Genomic DNA, 20,259 nt, shown 5'->3' with positions numbered 1-20,259 from the left:
TTTTTTAAATGGAAATGAAAGATAGTCCAGGAACCATTTTATTAGAGCGGGGTGTGTGTGTGTGTGTGTGTGTGTGTGTGTGTGTGTGTGTGAGTGCGCGTGTGTGCGCGCACATGCACACCCTTGCTGTGTACAGCTGATTGACCTTTGTTGTTACACTTAATCAGATGTTTAAATGGTAACTTAAAAGGTAGTCATTCACTGCCTGCTAGCTTGATCATGGAGAGCAAAAATCAGGCTAGCAGTAAATTTACTGCAAATCATTTTCTAGTGTGTTAATCTGTACATGTGAGATTCAAATTTGACTACAAAATTTTGCACTCTGAGAAATTAAAGTAAGATAGTTACTTGAAAATGAAGATATATTTTGTTTCTGCTGCCTAGGCGATGCGAATTCTGGGAAGCTATGGACTTGGTGGTAATGCATTGTTCTGAAGGGGAAATATTTATTATTATTTTTTTTTATTAAAAAAATTTTTTTTTCAACGTTTTTTATTTATTTTTGGGACAGAGAGAGACAGAGCATGGACGGGGGAGGGGCAGAGAGAGAGGGAGACACAGAATCAGAAGCAGGCTCCAGGCTCTGAGCCATCAGCCCAGAGCCCGACGCGGGGCTCGAACTCACGGACCGCGAGATCGTGACCTGGCTGAAGTCGGACACTTAACCGACTGCGCCACCCAGGCGCCCCTGAAGGGGAAATATTTATACAGACTCTTGAAAACAGGAATTGTGGACTGGTTTAGACACTTGATATTTTTCTCACTTGTGCACAAGATGAGTTTTTGGTTACAACTAAATTGTTGATTTTTCTCATGAGAAATCTTAATCTTCACAAATGAAACTTAATTGTCGCGATGGGTGTTTTTCACCGTAGGATACGACAGTGAACACAGGGTGCAGTATGCATTCTCAGTTGTTCTACATCATGCTGCTCGTGTAGTAATTGGAAAAGCCGCCGTGTGATGTCTGTTGTTGCTTATCTTTTAACTCCGCGTGCATTTTCCTCAGTAAGAGACTCTTGGAGAATGAGGATAAGATGCGACCCTCCTTCATCTGTCTCTTAGAATTTACAAAGTATTTTCTACCTTCTTCAACTTTTCTACCTTCTCCCCTGAAGCACCTGCTCTTGAGGCTCCTGCACCAGCTGGAAGTAGAGGAGCCATGGGGTGACAAGGGTGTGTTTCGTTGAACCTAGATGTCTGTCTTGTCAACTGTCATGGTTACTTCAGGAGACTGTGACTTTATAACTACTTTTGTCTCAAATTTAGCAACTGTTCAAAAACTCTGTCTTTTTTTTCCAAGGTGTAAGTGATCTTTCTGCAGGGGAAAACACCCGAGGAAATTCTAGACAAACAGAAGAGCTTGAATCTGTACCTTTTACTTCCAGAATTCCTTATGCACACATCTGGTAAAGATACAGTGCTGAGGAACCTGAAGCTGGAGAAGTATATCCAGGCCATGTCAAAGATGACAGGAATATAATTTCCCTGGGTTTTAACATGTGAATTTGAATACAACTACAATTCTGGGAGATTGTTTCCTTTCAGGTATAAATTAGTAGGATCAGAAACAGCCGTCATATGATTTGATGTTGAAATTGCTATTTAATAACATATTTAAGAATTTTACTGAAAATCGTATACTCCACCATGGATTTTTTTTCCTACATGTTCCTGAAGTATGTGATGGTGTAACTCTGGGATATGAAGGACTTGATAGCACAAAACATCTCAGCAGTGTTGTGATTTGACATTTTTGTTTTAAATGCTCTCCCCCCCCCCCCCACTTTTTTTTAGGTTATGTATTTTGAGAGAGAGAATTTAGGGGAGGGGCAGAGAGAGAGAATCTCAAGTAGGGTCTAGGCTGTCTGCGTGGAGCCTGTCGTAGGGCTGGATCCTACCTGAGCTGAAATCAGGAGTCAGATGCTTAACCCACTGATCCACCCAGGTGTCCCTCTGTTGCTTTACTATGATGTGTGGGACTGGGAAGCTGCTTTAAATAAGATGCTAGGGATGATTGGAATTAAATGATTTTTTTTAATGTTTATTTATTTTTGACAGAAAGAGAGAGAGAGACAGACAGGGGCAGAGAGAGAGGGAGACACAGAATCTGAGCTGTCAGAACAGAGCCTGACGTGGGTTTTGAAATCACAGACTGTGAGATCTTGACCTCAGCCGAAGTCAATGCTTAACCAACTCAGCCACGCAGGACTTAAATGATTTTAATAGGCATGCTGATAGACTTCCCTCCCCTCTCCTCCCCTTTTCATTAGAGGCATGAGGAGAAAGGACTTGGCATATTTTCTCAGATGATCTTAAGGAATGCTTTAAACACTCCTTTCTCTTAAGTATATGTTAATGGCAATGCACTTGAGACGGAGGACTGAGATTTCCTGTTGTGGGAAAGGACTGTTGGTGTGGTCTGCCACCTTGTGGCCATTTACAGAATTGTTTCAGACTATACAGATAGGAGTTTCCCATAGCTCTGAACATCAAGATTGAAAACACATTTTCTCCCTTTCCTTCTTTCACCATTATTCTCAGGAATATTCACTTTAGGGTCTCTAATAGCACCACCCCCACAGGAAGGTTGCCCTTTCCTTTCTTTGCATCTAGTGCAGCCACAGTCTGTTGCCTGATACAGATGAGAAAAAAGATGTAATAAAAGAGAACAGTGACCTTGTTCAAGGTGTTTATTCTCTAATTGAGATAAAATGTAAGCCCTTGAAAGTAAAGTGGCTGCACAGAGCACGGGTGAAGGGCCACACGTGAGTGACCCAGGCAGTAAGAACTTCAGTGGCTCAGAAAGGAAGCTCACACTGCCTGTGCAAAATGGGGTCTCGGAGACATGTTTTTTCACTAGGGTGAGAGGAAAAGGAGTGTGTGTTTTGAGGGGCTTTTTGAGGGACCCAAAGATTGTTGGTCATTTTTTTTTGGAAAGGGTGCAAGAGACGTTGGGGTTTGAGCTTTATTCAGAAGCCGTCCCGGGGAGCTTTGGAAAGAGGAGGTTTGAATGTGACATGGTAGGATTAGTGCACAGGTGGATTCTCTAGAGATAATAGGCATCTTCTGCCCACCAAACCTGATATAAAAATCAGGATTTATAAAGCAGACAATTTAAGGGACGCTTTATATGTTTTATAAATAGTCCATTTTATTTATTTTGATTTTTTTGGATAGAGATACATATGAAAAGGATGCATTAATTTGTAAAAATTCTGATATATATACATTTCAGGAATATTTTTAGTTTATATTCTTGTAGTTACTGTGTGCTTTTTTTCAGATCATAGTTAATAAAATCATAGTTAATAAAATCAGCTACCATTTTCCAAGGGTCTCTATGTGCCAAGTGCTGTTTTGAAATTAGATATCATTTTAGCCATACAGCCTCACCAAGTAGATATTATGTACTTTGTTTCACAAATATAGTCTCTGTAACATACCCAGGGTCACACGTCTTGAAAGTGATGGGCATGAGGATGTGAACTATGCTCCATTTGACACTAAAACCTATGTTCTTTCTGTTATCCTTTTTAGATAGTTTTTTTCTTTAATGTTTATTTTTGAGAGAGGGAGAGAGCAAGTGGGGGAGGGGCAGAGAGAGAGGGAGACCGAGGATCTGAAGCAGGCTCTGAGCTGACAGCATAGAGCCCGATGTGGGGCTCGAATTCATGAACTGTGAGATCATGACTGGAGCCGAAGTCAGACGCTTAACCAACTGAGCCACCCAGATGCCTCAGGTTTTTTTTTTTTTTTTTAACGTTTATTTTTGACAGAGGGAGAGAAAGAGTGTCAGTGGGGAAGGGACAGAGATAGCGGGAGACAGAGGATCCAAAGCAGGCTCTGTGCTGACCGTAGAGAGCCCGATGCAGGGCTTGAACCCACAGATTGTGAGATCATGACCTGAGCCATCCAGGCGCCCCTCTTCTTAGACAGTTTTATATATTTTAGTGTGCAAAGATTGAGAAACTGCCAAATGAAGCTTTTTAGCTTCACTGTCGTGTCAGCAAACACAGTGAGACTTGTAGCCTTCCCGCCTTCCTGCCCCCTCTCCCATGTGGCTGTGCACATGAGTTGGAGCCTTGAATAGTCTAGCTTTTAACCTTATTACAAATAATGTTCAAGGCATAGCTCTCAAATTCCTCACTGGTGAACTTTGGCCTATGAGGATAAATGACCTTTTTGCCTTTGCAAGGGAGGATAATCGGTATCCGTATATTTTCTGGTCCTCAGACTGATGTCACTTAGCAAGGTACTCCTTTCTCTTTCTGTCTGTGTTTAAATCTGGAGGCATTTACTACTCGGGTCTCCATAGACCTGCTTAACTGTAGCACAATCTTTGCCTTAGTTTCTTTGATGATTGAGATACAGCCTTTTTAAAGGAATCAACCTTACTGTTGTTGTTGTTGTTGCTGTTGTTGTTGTTGTTGTTGTTGTTGTTTAATTTATCTTGTAACTGGAAGGTTATACCCTTTGACTACCTTGCTGATTATCGTTTAAACACACAGCTTCCTGGGAAGTCTGGATGCCTGGCTGGCTCAGTCAGTGGAGCTTTCAACTCTTGATATCGGGGTTGTGAGTTCGAGCCTCTTGGTGGGTGGAGAGAGTACTTAAAAAATTAAATACATAGCTTCATATATAAAACATATATACAACTCATTTTAAAGGAAAAAGTTGCATACGTTTTTTCATAGTGCTGTGCAAAATACCACCAACCCCCTTCCCTTTATTGTTTGCAAAGAATCTCTAGAGGAGAGGAGGAGGATTGTGGGAAAGGAGGTAGAATAGTTCTCTCAGATCTCCAAAGATTGTATTAAAATATATTTTAAGTTGTTGGCAAATCCCTGATGCCGGTGAACAAGTGAAATTAAAAGCTACTTTTAAATGGATTATACATTTGCTGTGAGGCTGATTATATTCCGAATGCGTCTCTAAGGAGAAATTAGAGAAGGAGCCCAAGATGCAGAAAACTTTCCCTCGGACTTCTTTCCTACTAGGCCTGTGTTGTGTTTATAGACTCTGAACAAGAGGGTAGGTTAGGTTGTGAACAATTAGAGAATGCTTTTGGGTTTTGATACATGGTTTATGTTTCGGGCAAAAGTTTATTTGTTTCTTTTCATGGAAAACTGCATTTCAGTCGACCTGTCAGTTCTTGTCTATGGGCTACTGTGGTTTTACACTTGCTGAATCTGCTTTCAAGTAGCAACTATTTTTGAAAAAAGGATGTCCTTCCTAGGGTAGAAGGAAAGGCTTATTGTTCCAAAAAATGCTGCTTCCTGGTTAGAGCAATATCATCCTGTTTGTATTCAAGACTAGAAAAATTTTGGGGAAAAAATAGCTTACATGTTTTAAGGGTCCTTTAAAATAGTAATAGTCACGTGGATTTTATTGGCCTCAGGAGGTGCAGTTGGGGAGTTCTCAGTTTGCATATTGTGGTTTGCTCACAGAAATGTCACTTGGAATACTTTCGGTGATTTAATGCTCCAGCATTTGTTTTTCTGTAGTCGAGTTTGTTGAAACATACCTTCATTCTGTGAATGTCTGTTTGCATAGAGAAAGAAATGTATAATCCAAGAATATAATTCCCTGAAGGCCATACATTTCCTTGTTTATCTTAGGAGAAAGCCCTTACTCTGTGATGCAGCAAGCACGTCTGGTTTTCACTGACTTTGCAGATTTCAGGTTGAGCTAATCTTCCTCAGCACCTCGCCCTTTTGTCTTTTTGTTTCTTTGCTGGCTAAAGGCAATCCCATGCCAATTCATAGATTATTTTAGTCAAGGCCAACTATTAAAGGGGAAATGAGGGTTAAAATTTACAGGTGAAACGTGAAGGCAGAGCCCTTAGGGGTGACCTCTAGGGGCAAGGAAGGGGTGGAGGTAGATTCTGGGCAGAGCTGGGTTGCTTCACTTGGCCTTTCATGACCCTCCATATCTTCTTCCCCTACTTTGCTGATATTTTTAATTTCTCTTGGTTGTGCTGCCTGAAATCTCGTACCATTTACAGATTTGTTTGGACTATGAAGATGCAAATGGAGGCAGACAGTTCCTCACAGAAGATTCAAGCGCCCCCACCAATCACTCCCATTGCATTTGTGTTCAGATTTAATTTTAATTTTAGGCCTTTAATTTTTAGACCAGAGTATTGATGCTTCAGAATGGGGCTTGGGGTAACGTGAGATCATTGGACACCTGGAGAGCTGGTAGAAAAAACTGCCTGGGAAGATTCAGAAGGCCATATTTGCCTATTTCAAAATATTGCTCAGTCCATTTTGCTCCTAGGAGAAAATAAGAGAGCTTGTCTTCGTTTTTATCTTTCAGTGTTATTTACCTTACTTGCAATCCCTGATCATCGGTAAGCCTAACGTTTGGCTGCTGGACCCTGTATTGAAGAAAAATGTAGCCATAGTCCTTCCTTCCTTTTGTATTTCTTTTGTTCATCTCTAGTCAGTGTTTCATTCCTCAGAGTCCAAGAGCAGAGTATTCCTGATGCCTTTTCCTTTTCTTTTCTGCTTTTCCTACCTACCCAAATCTGTGATGGTTGTGTCCATATTGCACAGTGAAACATCACATTGACTTGATTGCTGCCTGCCGTCTGGACATCATTTCTTACCATTCCTTCTGTTAGTTACAATGAAGAGATCTCAAGTTTAGATAGAATGTATCTGTAGAGTCCTCTAATTCAAGCTAGATAATACTGCCTTCCATTTAACAGCTTCATGTATAATAATGATGTCTGCTCCTTGAGTTTACCAGCTCCTTGTGGCATAAGCCATTTAAAACAAGTTTCTTTTGAGATGGTTTATTTTAAGAATAATAGAAGAAAATCTGGACATAATCGTTGTATTCATTTCAAGAACTGAATTCAATTCAAGAAGTTTATAGGCTCGTTACATATCTGAAATCCTCACATGAAACAGTTGCATAGGATTCCCTGATAGTGTATTGCTTGAGTGACACGTTTCAAGTTACTCCCCAGAAAGCATCATGATTATGTGAGCTGCAGATGTTTTATTTATGCAGTGACATACATACAGAAAGAGAAATACTTTTTTATTTGGTCATGAGGTGGTGATATAATGCAGTCTTTTCTTCACACTCAGAGTTTTCTATTCAGGCTAAGTAACAAGTTTCTGATCCATTTACTTATGTCAGTGACTTATAGTTGAGCATATACATCACTGTTCTCTACAATTTTATTAACTAATAAGCAATCTTATTTCATTTGCAGGTTATAATTATACATATTGCCTTAAATAATGTAGTTATTGTTCTTAAATATATTTTGTATAGTCATAGAGGTTATACATTCATACTCAAAAGTTGTTGCATTACTGACACATGTAATGGGTGTGACATAACTTATTCAGGAATGTGACCCCTGCACAACTATGAAACTACAATGTTGAAAAGCAACAGATTAATAAAGTGCCCTTTCATTAAGGGATGTGTTCTTCTACTTTGATTTTGCTTGGTTTGAAGAAGAGACTCAGTTATTCAAGACCTATTATCTTTTAAGGCTTAAGGCTGTTTTTTCCCCTCCATTCTATTTCTAAGCTTCCAAATTCTTGCTTCTATCATGTTTCTTCTAGACTTCTTCCTTCTCCAGCTTAAAAAAAAAAAAAAAGTATTTCTTTCTGCTGCTTTCCCAATATACTTTTTTTTTTTTTTGTCATTGTAAATTTATTTGCTTGATGATTGTTAAATGAATGTGAATAGTCTTGTCTGTTTGCTTTTTAGACAAGAGTGTTTTATGGCTTGGACAGGTCCTAACCCCAGGTTGATAGGTACTTCAGTGAAAAATATGTAAGACTTTACTATTAGATTCAGAATATAAGCGCTTCGGAAATGGGGGGGGGCAGGGGGAGTCTTTCTGTACTATTCAATGACTGCAAGTAGCACATATATTTATAATATCTAAAATAGAATGAACTTTTTAGGATTGCTCAGAAAGACCTTTTACTATAGATATTAAAGAAACTCATCAGGGCATTTTTTATTGATTTTTCCCTATATGCAAATAGAATATTATGATTTGAGTCTGATTGCATCTGAAGAAGGAATTTATTAGCTTTAGGAATGCAAACTTTGGGATGTGAGGGTGATCTGGCTTCGACATCTGTCACCCCATTGATCGCCAGGGTTGATTCCACTGGTCTGGCAGGCTAGGCGGGTGTCCCCTTCCTCCCTCACCGCTCCAAGTGCATCCCTCCTGAAGCTGTGTGCTCTGGAAGAGGACGACCTTCCCCGATAGAGGAGGAGCGTTCTTTCGTCAAGGGTATACGAGTAGCTGCGCTCCCCTGCTAGAACCTCCAAACAAGCTCTCAAGGAATGCAAACGTTGTTAACTAGATGATGTGACAATTTAAATGGTGACAATTTAAAGTTATCAGTAAGATTATTTCCCCCCCCCCCATATCACAGTATTGTTTTAAGGATTACAATAAAATATTTTAGGCCGAAAACTTCCTTAGTATCTTCTTCAAGTTTCTGAATTTCTTCTCTAGTTGTTATCACTGTCCCTTATCTGTACTTTAAAAATTTTTTTTTTCAACGTTTATTTATTTTTGGGACAGAGAGAGACAGAGCATGAACGGGGGAGGGTCAGAGAGAGGGAGACACAGAATTGGAAACAGGCTCCAGGCTCTGAGCCATCAGCCCAGAGCCTGACGCGGGGCTTGAACTCACGGACTGCGAGATCATGACCTGGCTGAAGTCGGACGCTTAACCGACTGTGCCACCCAGGCGCTCCTATCTGTGCTTTTAATATATGAAATTTAACTGCACATATAGTTTGAATTGTTCTGAAAGGTATTTCTAAGGCTACAGAAATTTTTTCTTAATTAAAAGAGAGGATTGAATCAAACCAAAGTAGCACAAGACTTGAATACTGAAAAGTAAAAAAACATTGTGGAAAGAAATTAAGGAAGACCTACGTATATGGCGAAACATCCCTGTCATGGACTGGGGGACTCAATACTGTTAAGGTGGCAGTACTACCTTAACTGACCTACAGACTCGACACAATCCTTCTTACAATTTCAGCAGATTAAAAAAAAAGGTTTTTTTTTTTTTTTTTTTGTGGATTGACAAATGATTCTAAAATTCATATGGAAATGCAAGACACCCAAACAAGGCCAAACAATCTTGAAAAAAGGAGAAAAAGGTTGGAACCCTGATAATTTCTGATTTTAAAAGTTGCTACAAAACTTACTACAGAGCTACATAAACAAGACAGTGTGGTTCTGGCATAAAGATAGACATATGGACCGATGGAATAAAACTGAGAGTCCACAAGCACTTGTATTTGTGGTCAATTGATCTTTAACAAAGGTACTAATACAATTTGATGGGGGAGCGAATAGTCTTTTCCACACAGGGTAGTGGGACAGATGGATATCCACATGCCAAAGAACAAAGTTGGATACTTAACTCAAATGCAAAAAATAACTCAGAAATGAATCGTGGATGTAAGAACTCTTAGAAGAAAATGTATTAGTAAATCTTTGTGACCTTGGATTAAGTAATGGTTTCTTACATAGAACTCTTTTTTCAAAAAAGTTTTTAATGTTTATTTTTGGGAGACAGAGAGAGAGACAGAGCATGAGCAGGGGAGGGGCAGAGAGAGAGAGAGAGAGAGAGAGAGAGAGAGACAGAGACAGTCACAGGACCTGAAGCAGGCTCCAGGCTCTGAGCTGTCAGCACAGAACCTGACACGGGGCTCGAACTCATGAGCTGTGGGATCGTGACCTGAGCTGAAGTGGGACGCTAGCTGAGTGAGCCACCCAGGCACCCTATTACATATGACTCTAAAAGCATACGCAACAAAAGAAAAAATAGATAAATTGGACTTCATTAAAATTAATTAACTTTGTGCTTCTAAAGGCACCATCTAGGGGCACCTGGGTGGCTCAGTTAAGTGTCTGACTCTTGGTTTCAGCTCTGGTTTGTGGGTTTGAGCCCCATGCTGACAGCGCAGAGCCTGCGTGGGATCCTCTCTCTCTGTTCCTCCCCTGCTCGTATACTGTGCACTCCCTCTCTCTCTCTTTCTTTCTCTCTCTCTCAAAATAAATAAACTTAAAGATAAAGGCACCATCTAAGAAAATGAAAAAATACAAAGCCTGTAGAATGGGAGAAAATATTTGCAAATTATATCTGTGATAAAGGCCTTCTATCTAGGATACAAAGAATTCTTAAAATTCAATAATAAAAAGACAACCCAACTAAAAATTGAACAGAGAAATTGAATATTTATCCAAATAATTTACATAAATGAGCAAAAAACACATGAAAAATGCTCAGCATCCTTGGTCATTAGGGAAATGCAAATCAACACCACAATTAGATAACACTCCAAATAGGAGGGCTAAAGTTAAAAAGACACACAATAACAAGTGTTGACAATGATGTATGTGGAGAAATTGGAGCCCTTATACATTGCTGATGGAATTATAAATGATGCAGCCATTTAAGAAAAACAATTTGACACTTTCTTAAAAAGCTAAACGTAGAGTTACTATATGAGCCAACAGTTCCACTCATAAGTGTATGTATACCCATGAGAACTGAAAACAGGTGTTTAAACAAAAACTTACACATGAAAGCTCATAACAGCATTGTTAATTGCATCCATGAAGCAGAAAAAATCCAAATACTCACCAACTGATGAATGGATAAATAATACGATACATCTCCACAATGGAATATTATTTGGCAATACAAAGGAGAGCAGTGATACATGTTTACAACATAAGTGAACCTTGTAAATACTGTGCTAAGTGAAAGAAGCCAGACACAATCTAACATTCCATTGTTAGATTCTATTTATGTGAAATGTTCATAATAGTCAAATCCATAGAAACAAAGTAGATTAGTGGTTGCCAGGAGTTGGGGGTAGGGGAAATGGTGAATGACTGTTCATGGGTATAGAGTTGCTTTTTGGGGGTGTTGAAGTGTCCTGAAATTAGTGATGATGATTATACACAAACTGCCAAATTACTCGCTTTAAAATGATGCATTTTGAGGGTCACCTGGCTGGCTTACCTGGAAGAGCATGTGACTCTTGATCTCGGGGTTTTGAGTTTGAGACCCACGTTGGGTGTAGAGGTTACTTAAATAAAACTTTAAAAAATGCCAAATTTTGAGTTATAGTTTACCCAGCTGCCCTGTCAGAGGAGGGCAGCAGACCCCCACTCCCTGCCCACCAACCCTGCTCTCTTGGGTTCTGAACCTGCCCACCCATAGCCACTTCCTGTCGCTCCTTCCCTCTGGAGTGAGGAGGGGACAGTGGGTATGAGCCCAGAGGGCAGGGGAGGATCGTACACATGGCCTCCGCTGCGTTGTGTGCAGTGACCCAGCACAGCTGTTGCCTCCTGGGGAAGAAAAAAAAAAAAAAGTATGTGAATTCTATCTCAATAGAGCTCTTATTTTAAGACAAAAAAGGATAATTTTATAAGTTTCTTAAAATACTTTTGTTTTAGATTTTAACTAAGATATGAGAGGAGTGAATACCTCTTCATACCCTTTATATCACAAACTGTGTGATCCTAGATGTTATAGATATTAGAGTCTTGAAATACTAATAACTTGCTACCTTATCATCCAAATGAATATAAATGGGATTTTGAATTTACCTGTTCTGAACTTTCATGAATAACTTTGAATCTTTTTCCTAAGTATTATAGTATGATTGAGAAAAATAAGACATCTCCCTCCTTTTTAAAGAAAATATTTCAACTTAAATATTTCTATATATAAAAGAAATGTCATTGTGGTAAGAATTGAAAATAAATTGAATTCATGCTCACTTAAACATTTTTTTAATGTTTATTTTTGAGAGAGAGAGAGACAGACAGAGGGAGAGCAGGGGAGGGGCAGAGAGAGAGGGAGGCACAAAATCTGACCCAGTTTCCAGGCTGTGAGCTCTCAGCACAGAGCCCAACATGGGGCTCAAACTCATAAACTATGAGATCATGACCTGAGCCAAAGTCAGGTGCTTAACTGATTGAGCACCCAGGCACCCCAAATTTATGCTCATTTTAAAGTGTAGTCGTGAAATAACATGCTTTGGTTTTTGTATTGACTAAGAATGATTAATCACAATATTTGCAAATATCTGTGCTTTAAAATTAAGACTATTTATTTGATATTTTGATGTAAAAAGCAGAAAATAAGTGATGAAGAATAATTTTAGGGAATTTGTTTTCATAAGTTTAAGCCAATTCATTTTATATTTTAATACCCTTGTATATATCCCAAAGGTGGTTGATGAATGGATGACATTTGTGTGATTCAGCTTTTTCTCTTGATAATATTATTTTTAATGTCTAAGAAAACTTGTATTTAAAAAAAAGCTCTTTTTAACTTGGACTGTAAATATAGTGATTTAATTTAGAAGCCTCTTTTTCCTGACAAGTTTAATAATTTCTATCCTTCTTTTCCTACAGGATCTGGAAATAGTATATTCCTATTTACATGGTATGGAAGCCTTATCAAACTTGAGAGAACACCAACTTAGGTAAGTCATTTTACAATTACTCATAATGGGATGTGGGAATTTTAGATAATCATTTATTATGGTTAGGAAGCAGGATTAAAGATAACTTATGAGGGACACCTGGTGGCTCAGTCGGTTAAACATCTGGCTTCATCTCAGATCATGATCTTGAGGTTGACAAGTTTGAGCCCCGCATCGGGCTCCGTGCTGACAGCTCAGAACCTGGAGCCTGCTTTGGATTCTGTGTCTCCCTCTCTCTCTGACCCTCCCCTGCTCATGCTCTCTCTCTGTCTCAAAAATAAATATAAACATTAAAAATTTTTTTTTTAAAAAAAGATAACTTAAGAAAACTCTGCTTGATCTAACGTTTATACTTGGCCTTATAAGTTTACATCCACATAATAATTTTCTTTCATTTCTGCCATAGTGATATCCTTTCTTCCTCAGTATCCCACTCCCTGCTCCTCTTATCCAAAGGAATAAACCCCACTTGGTGAATCCCCCAAAAGGAATGTTATTTGCTGTCCTGGCAAATGATCTTGTTAGCGTTCAGGTACATAAGAAACCAGAACGTTTTTAACCATTCACAGAATGATTAGGTTCGTTATGTTGTTATTATGTTTTGGTCTTTGTATGTAATATATTTATTGCATTAAGTTGACTGCCCTTTTTTGGAGACACATAAACATTTTATTGGTACTGTTGTGCAGTGCTACAGTAACCTCATTTATGGTTACCTGGGCTACATTAAAAGACGAAAAACATATAATCCAGTGATTTTACCTTAACTGGAACAGAAAATCAAGGACCTTGGGAAGCTGGATTGTACATAAACACTAGCTAGGACATGTGAAAAGGTTTTGTTTGCTCCAACTATAGCTGGTTTTGGTACCAGCAGTTTTTAGTTATTAAGGGAATACTTCTCTGTATTTTCCTCTTACTGTTTAAACACTAATTAATTTGCAAGCATGTCAATTTCATATTTAGTTGTTAATTGAAAAAAGTGTCAAGAGGATTGAATGCTTCTAAAATTTAATTTTTAATGAAATTCATTTAGATTAAAGTAGATTGCAGGTTAAGTGTTTAAAAATTCAAGTTTTATTGGAAAGGGCAAAACCATTGGGAATTTAGAAGATGGCTCAAATTAAAGCAAGAATAATTTCTAAAGTGTCTAACTTTCATTTTGTGGTTTTTTTGATGACAACTATCCTAAGAGAAAGTCATAGTGCTGTCTATTTAATTAAATGCAATTAATAAGCAAATATGAGTGGCACATTCCCATGTGTACACACATGGATAATATTTAAATAATACTTACACATATTGATTATATGTCTATAGTATGTGGTTATAAAATTAGGTAACAGGAACTCTGTGTAATAGAATAAGGAAAATTTTAATACTTCTTATGTAAATTTTCAAAATTAGAAAAGTAAATAATACATTGAAGTCCCATAAACCCATCACCCAGCTTTAGAACTATCAATTTTCCACTGTTTCAAAGGAAAATTTTGGTTAGAAAGAACTGATTAGTTCAGTGGTATAGTTTAGCCTATTGACACCTTAGAAGGTCTATTTTGGAGACCGTACAGTTTTGTTTGTTGGCACGAACTTACAGGGAAGGAGCTTTAAGATGTTTGTCTTATTCTGCTTATGTTGAAAAGCCATTTGTTTCTGAAATTTATGGGAAACATCAACTGAATTTAACTTAAGTCCTTTTTTAGAACGAGATCAGGATATCAACATGGTTAATAACAACAAAAAAAGAGGTACAGATAAACCCACTGACTTAGATAAACTGTTTTATAATAGCTACCATTTCTAGGAAAACTAGATCTTATTTAGATATTTTAATTTCTTTGAATTTTATAAATAAAAGTTTTATTCCTGGGATTAACAGAGAACAGTTAAGACTTCCACATAATACAGAGTTGTCCAATTTTAGGAAGAAAAACAGCTCTTCATCAAGATTTTGAAAGTTTGTATATTCAGTATTGGCTAATAGAACATTAGTCTTCTATGAGGGATGGGAGGGGCTCTCATTTATCTGATAGCTTCAGCTTTATGCATTTTGTGGCCTATCCATTTGTAGGCAATAAAGTGATTCTGAGGGTTAATTGGCATGCAGTTAATTGTGTTGCTGTAAGATCACATATTCTATGCAATGTGCAGGTTTTCAAATCTTAAGAACTATATATTTTTTCAATACAATTTTATTTTTCTAATGTTTACTCCCTTAATCCACATGGGTAGAAGCAGTATATTTGCCAAAGGGGCAGAGGATGCTATAGTTAGGGGTGGAGACCAAAAATCTGAAAAAGCAGAATAACTATCTGGGCCTATTCAGTGTTAGAAATAAGAGCCTGCTAAAATAAATAAATAAATAAATAAATTCATATTCTTTAGCATTGTGGATAAGGGTAATTATTGTTATCTAAGCAGTGTTACTTATTTTTAAATGATTATTTATTTTGAGAGAGAGAGTGCACACGCACGAGTAGGGGAAGGGCAGAGAGAGAGAATCACAAGCAGGTTCCATGCTGTCAGCACGGAGCCTGATGTGGGGTTCTGTCCCAAGAACCATGAGATCATGACCTGAGCCCAATCAAGAGTTGATGCTTAGCCGACTGAGCCACCCAGGCACCCCAAATAAACAGTTTTAGATCATTAAGAAACAACTAAATTATGCTTACTGTATTCTTGAGGAATTCAGGGAATATCAGTGTGCTTTTTATAAAACATTCTCCAGCAATGTTTAAAGACAAAACCATTTTTTTGTACTTTTTTTCATTTATTTACAACATTGTCTTATAGAAGATTGTATCATGGTTTTCTGAGAGCACTGGTTAAATTTATATATTCAGTCAACAATTATTGATTGTGTGCCTGCTATGTGCTGGACTTTGATGTAAGCCATGGAGATATAGCATTGATACCCTTGCCATCATGGAGGTTATATTCCTGGTTGGGCAGACAAGATTTAGGTAAATGAATCAATGTTTTATTCAGGTGTTAGTGTGTTCAGCATGGCATGTAGCTGTACCCCAGCAGACTCCAAACCAAGTGTGGGTGATAGTCTGGTGAGGCTGAAGAAAAGACCCAGAGACATTGATGGAGACCTAAGTTTATTGAGGGAACTTATATAGAGGGAATCAGGAATGGCAGACTGGACAAAGCACCCACTGCTGGGATCCACATGCAGCAAGGTTGTATAGCGTAGCAACTTATGCTAACACCTGTCTGTAGCCCTTCCCCTCCTTGCGTGGCCAGCATTCCAAGGAGCTCAAAGCCCTGCCATTCAGACACTCTTTGTTACAAAGGAGATGCTTTTGGTTGGCCCCCTCTGGAGCCCCTGACCTTGAACTTTGAACAACACATTCTTCTACATATTCTGCTTGATAGCAATATAGAGGGAGGACTGGATCTTTGCATTCTCAAGATGGTGACTAACGGGCATTCAGGATGTGCTTGTACAAACAAGTCTTCTAGCATGTACCATATACTCCACCCAGGCATACCCTGGATGGCCAATACTTTCTTTATACGCTCTTGTTTCTCAATGTCCCTGGGGCCACGTATGCCGAGGTGCATTGCAACCAAATCCCACAGCAACAGCGTAGGCCATAGCTTCCAAATAATAGGAAAACACAAATGGCTAAGCAACTATAGAAAACATTTTGCCGGGGGAAGCCTGCAGTCACCAACAGGGAGAGTTCACCATATACACAATAGTTGGTCTTACTCTGTATGGCAGCTATGGTCTGGGCCCAGTTGGCAAATAGGTTCCCTATGCAGAATTTAAGGGTGAAAAGTCAAGCTGTTCAGTAGGCGCTGGAAGAGGCAAGTCATGATTGTCTAACAGAATGCGGGAGGTGGTGGTGTTCTGGGATCGCACTACCCCTGACTGATTTGGCTCCAGGTTTATAGTACCCAGTCGTTGGCCGCCCCTCTGTTACATGATGGGGCAAACCTGAAAAGGATAGTGGGGGTCTAACAGTGCTCTATAAGGTGGTTATGATAGTGTCCTTTCTTAATGAGAGGCTGGGGTTGTGTGCCTTCATTGTCTTCGGTGGAGTGGGGTGAAGAAATGGGGTGATGGTTAGGTCCTTTCCTATTCCTATTCCCCATTGGACCAAAAATCCAAACCACCGTGGACTTGTTTGCCATTTCCAGGGCCGTTTAATTATATGTTCCCCTGTAGGTAGATCTTGTGGCAAGGACAATAAAAGGTTACCTCGTGTTCCAACCTACAGCAGAGAACATCTTTCCTGCCTGCTCTCTACTTGCATTCTAAGGGTGACATCAGGTCCTTGAGTGAGTACAGTACAGGCACTGGACCGATTGGAATGTACCTGTTCATTTAATGTCCTACAGCTGTTGACAGGTGGCTTGTCCAGAGGGCCAGTGAATGGTTTCTTGTGGCAGTTGTTTTGACAGTCCACTCACACGTCCTGTCAGTCCAGCTGCAGTGGGATTGCGTGGTAGATGCAAATGCCAACGGGCGTCTTGAGTGCTGGCCCACTCTTACGCTTCATGTCCTATAAAGTGGGAGCCTTGGTCGATGTTGATGTCAGTGAACACCCCGTAGGCAGTACACAACTGTTCTGGACCAAGGACGGTAGCTTTCTGGTTAGCACGCTTACTGGGGTGGGCTTGCAGGAGTCCTGAATAAGTGTCAGTATATATCAAAGAATAACAGCAGCCGTCAGGGAAGGTCAGGGGACCGATGCCATCTCTGGCGTCTCTGAAGAGGGTGCTGCCCCCTTGCTATCTGTCCAGTGTCTCTTGGCGAAGGTCATGGTCATTGCTGGACACAGGTTGAGCATTGTTAGTAGATGGTTACAACGTCTTTGTATGCCACGGTTAGCCCCAGTTCTTAGCAATGGCCCACAAGGTCCGTTGTCCTAGATGTCTTTTCATGTAGCCAGGTGGTTACATCTTCTGTTGAGATATCTTCAAGGAGGCAGACGTGGGCCAACTCATGAGCCTGTTGATTACCAGGTGGGATGTGTGTCGTGTGCACATCTACATGGTAAGCAGTGATGTTCATACCTCGTATGTGCTGGAGAATGTCCTTCCACATACCGTTGCCCCAGAGTGGGTGCCCTGCCACCGCTCAGTCCTGTGCCTCCCATTGGAGAAGCCGCATGATCAGTTCTTTGTAGACTGTCCAGCTCTCTGTGCATATAACATGGGGTCAGGCTCAGGGAGCATCACCATTCAGGCTGCTCAAGGCTTGGCCCATTGACTTCTGTGTCAAGTTCTGGAGTCTATCCAGATATTTCCCGTTGAGAACTGGATGGCAGTGACCATCCAGGCACAGGTAGGCCCCTTGCTGCCATCAGTATACCAGGCGTGCTCAGGGATTGGTCAGTCTCCTTCCTGCACATAGGATGGCAGCTGTGATGGCTTTGCTGCCTCAGTTAATGGCTGCTTTTCAGAGGTGATGTAAGTTATGGGGCTGAGAATGGAGTGCAGCTTCTCACTAAGGGGGCTATTTGTCAAGGTACTGCGTTGATGCAAGTAGGCATGGCATTTGGCCAGTGTGGGTCTGGGCACTGCCTGACTTGGGCTTTTGGAATGTATCCTTTAGCCATCCTGCTGTGGGATACTGAGTGTGAAGAGTTACTCGGATGCCTTTAGTTATGTCTTCTACTTGCTGTAAAGCCTGGTAATTAGCACAAAGCTCTTGTTCTAAAACACCAAGTCACATCTTGACTCCTTTCCATAATTGTGATCAGAAACCTAACAGTACTCATTTGTGCCCTTGCCGTTGACACAAGCTCCATGCAAACTCTTATGGCTAACTGGCTCCATCCAGTTCATATGGCCGTCCCTGTGTAAGACCACTTAAGGCTTGGATCTGTTTACTAGCCATCTAGGCTTGTTGAAATGCTTGCCTTGTCTTTGAGGACTAATCCCATTGGGCTCCTTTTTAAATCAGTCTATAAATGTGCAGGAGCAATTGAGCCAGGCAAAAGATAAACTGATGCCCATATTCTAAGAGACCTATGAAAGTTTGCAAATGCTTTGGGGTGATGGGGTGTGGGATGTGCCTGTATTTAATCAGTACCTGTGGCAGAAACAAACTTTTGTCTTCTCTGACCAGGCAAGACCAAAGTACTTACCAATAAGCCAGGGCCCTGTATTTTGTTTTTCTTGACTATTCATCCTTGACTTGTTAGGTGGGAAAGCAAGGCTGGTGTAGTGGTCTTCAAACTGTAAAAAGACTCAGACGTTAACATTATATCATTAATGTAATGAAACAAAGACTGCCTCTGGAATTGCCTGACAACTTAGGTCGCTGGCCACCATGCTGTGCCGGATCGAGGGGCTCTATCAATACCCCTGTGGTAGGGTGATGAATGCCTGTTGTTCTCCTTCCCAGATGAAAGAGAATTGTTCTTGGCTTTCTGGAACTCTGGGAATATCGAAAAAGGCATTAGCCAGGTCTAACACATCATGGTATGTACCCAGAACTTCAACAAGAGACACGTTGGGCACAGTTGCATGAAGAGGGGGTACCACCTTGTTCTCTATGATCCACAGTCATTCTCTGTGTTCCATCTGGTTTCTTTACAGACAGATAAGACTTTTATATCGACTGTGAGTTGGTCATGTAACGCCCACCTTGGCTAATTCCTTAATTGTGCCTGTGGTTTCTTCGTGGCCTCCTGGGAGGGAATATTGTTTAATTGCCATTACCCTCTGTGAGACAGGTAGTATTACAAGCGTCCATTTTGCATCTCCTCTTGTTTGTTTGACCAAGCACACCCTCAATTTGAATTCCCCTGCAGTAGTTTGTAATGTTAGTCCTGAGAGGACATCCATTCCTAGAATGTATTTGGGTATTGGGGCTGTATACACCGAATAGGGTTTTGGTGGGCGTTATCCTGTCTGCAGTTAGTACAACCTACTTCATTTGGATGACACCAGCCCCCTACCCATCGATGGCAGAGATGGGCCCTTGAAAGTGGTTGTTTCCATAAAGGAGAGTAAATTTGGCACCAGTATCAACCAGAGCTAAAATGGTCTGTTTGTTTCTTTTAGACCAATATGTGGTGAGTTTTACCTGTGGCCTCTGGTCCCCGTACACCCTGATGGCAGCAGTCGAACCGCAATCCACGTCCTTTGCCTCTTTCCTAGTTCATAGAGAAGGGGCCTGCCATCCTCCCTCTGAGGGTGCCCTTGGCTATATCTGCACCTCCTTTGCTGTTCGGGATTAAATTTCTGCCAGAGCCCGACACGGACTTCATTGAATTATTTGTCTGCTTTCTTAAAGGGGGTCCCCACTGCCCTGAGGTCTCACTACATCTGGCAACAGGTAACATGCATAGGCCCCTTCTTTGTTTCTTCTCCTGTGAGTCCTTTGGCTTCATTCCTGCCTTTTGGATACCTCTTTTCTGATCTTTTCTGTTTCCCCTTGACCTGTGGCAGCTTGCCCAACCCATGATACAGGCTGTCCCATTAGGGGTTCAAGATGGACACAAGTGCCCTCTACCAGTGACTGGGGGCAGACTGTAACACATATCTTTAATATCCATGGCAAACGGTTAATTATCAGGATCTCTGTGGTATTCAGCATAGACAGTTTGTTTCATCCCCAGCTCTTGTAGGATATGCTGGAGCTCTTCCATATTTTGCCATTGTAAAGGGGAGGTCAGTACATCCCCCCCTCCCCCGCGCCTTGCTAGGCCAAGCTAATTTACAGCCCTGTACCACCGAGGAGAGTAAAAGGGTAACGTGACCTTTACTGACGGCGCT

At 40.4% G+C, this 20,259-nt stretch overlaps 1 protein-coding gene across 8 annotated transcripts in view; it reads left to right on the top strand.

The window, feature by feature from the left end:
- The window catches only part of RAPGEF2 (Rap guanine nucleotide exchange factor 2), a 247,548-nt gene that overhangs the window by 60,856 nt on the left and 166,433 nt on the right, over positions 1 to 20,259 (top strand). For all 8 annotated transcript variants that reach the window (XM_043566367.1, XM_043566399.1, XM_043566348.1 and 5 more), the window contains exon 2: positions 12,446 to 12,516. In XM_043566367.1, the coding sequence (XP_043422302.1) occupies positions 12,446 to 12,516 (71 nt within the window). The remainder of the gene's footprint in view (positions 1 to 12,445; positions 12,517 to 20,259) is intronic.

Source organism: Prionailurus bengalensis, chromosome B1 (genome assembly GCF_016509475.1).
Source record: "Prionailurus bengalensis isolate Pbe53 chromosome B1, Fcat_Pben_1.1_paternal_pri, whole genome shotgun sequence".
NCBI classification, from domain to species: domain Eukaryota; kingdom Metazoa; phylum Chordata; class Mammalia; order Carnivora; family Felidae; genus Prionailurus; species Prionailurus bengalensis.
The sequence above is the reverse complement of the archived record's forward strand: the minus strand, read 5'-3'. Positions and strand labels throughout refer to the sequence as shown.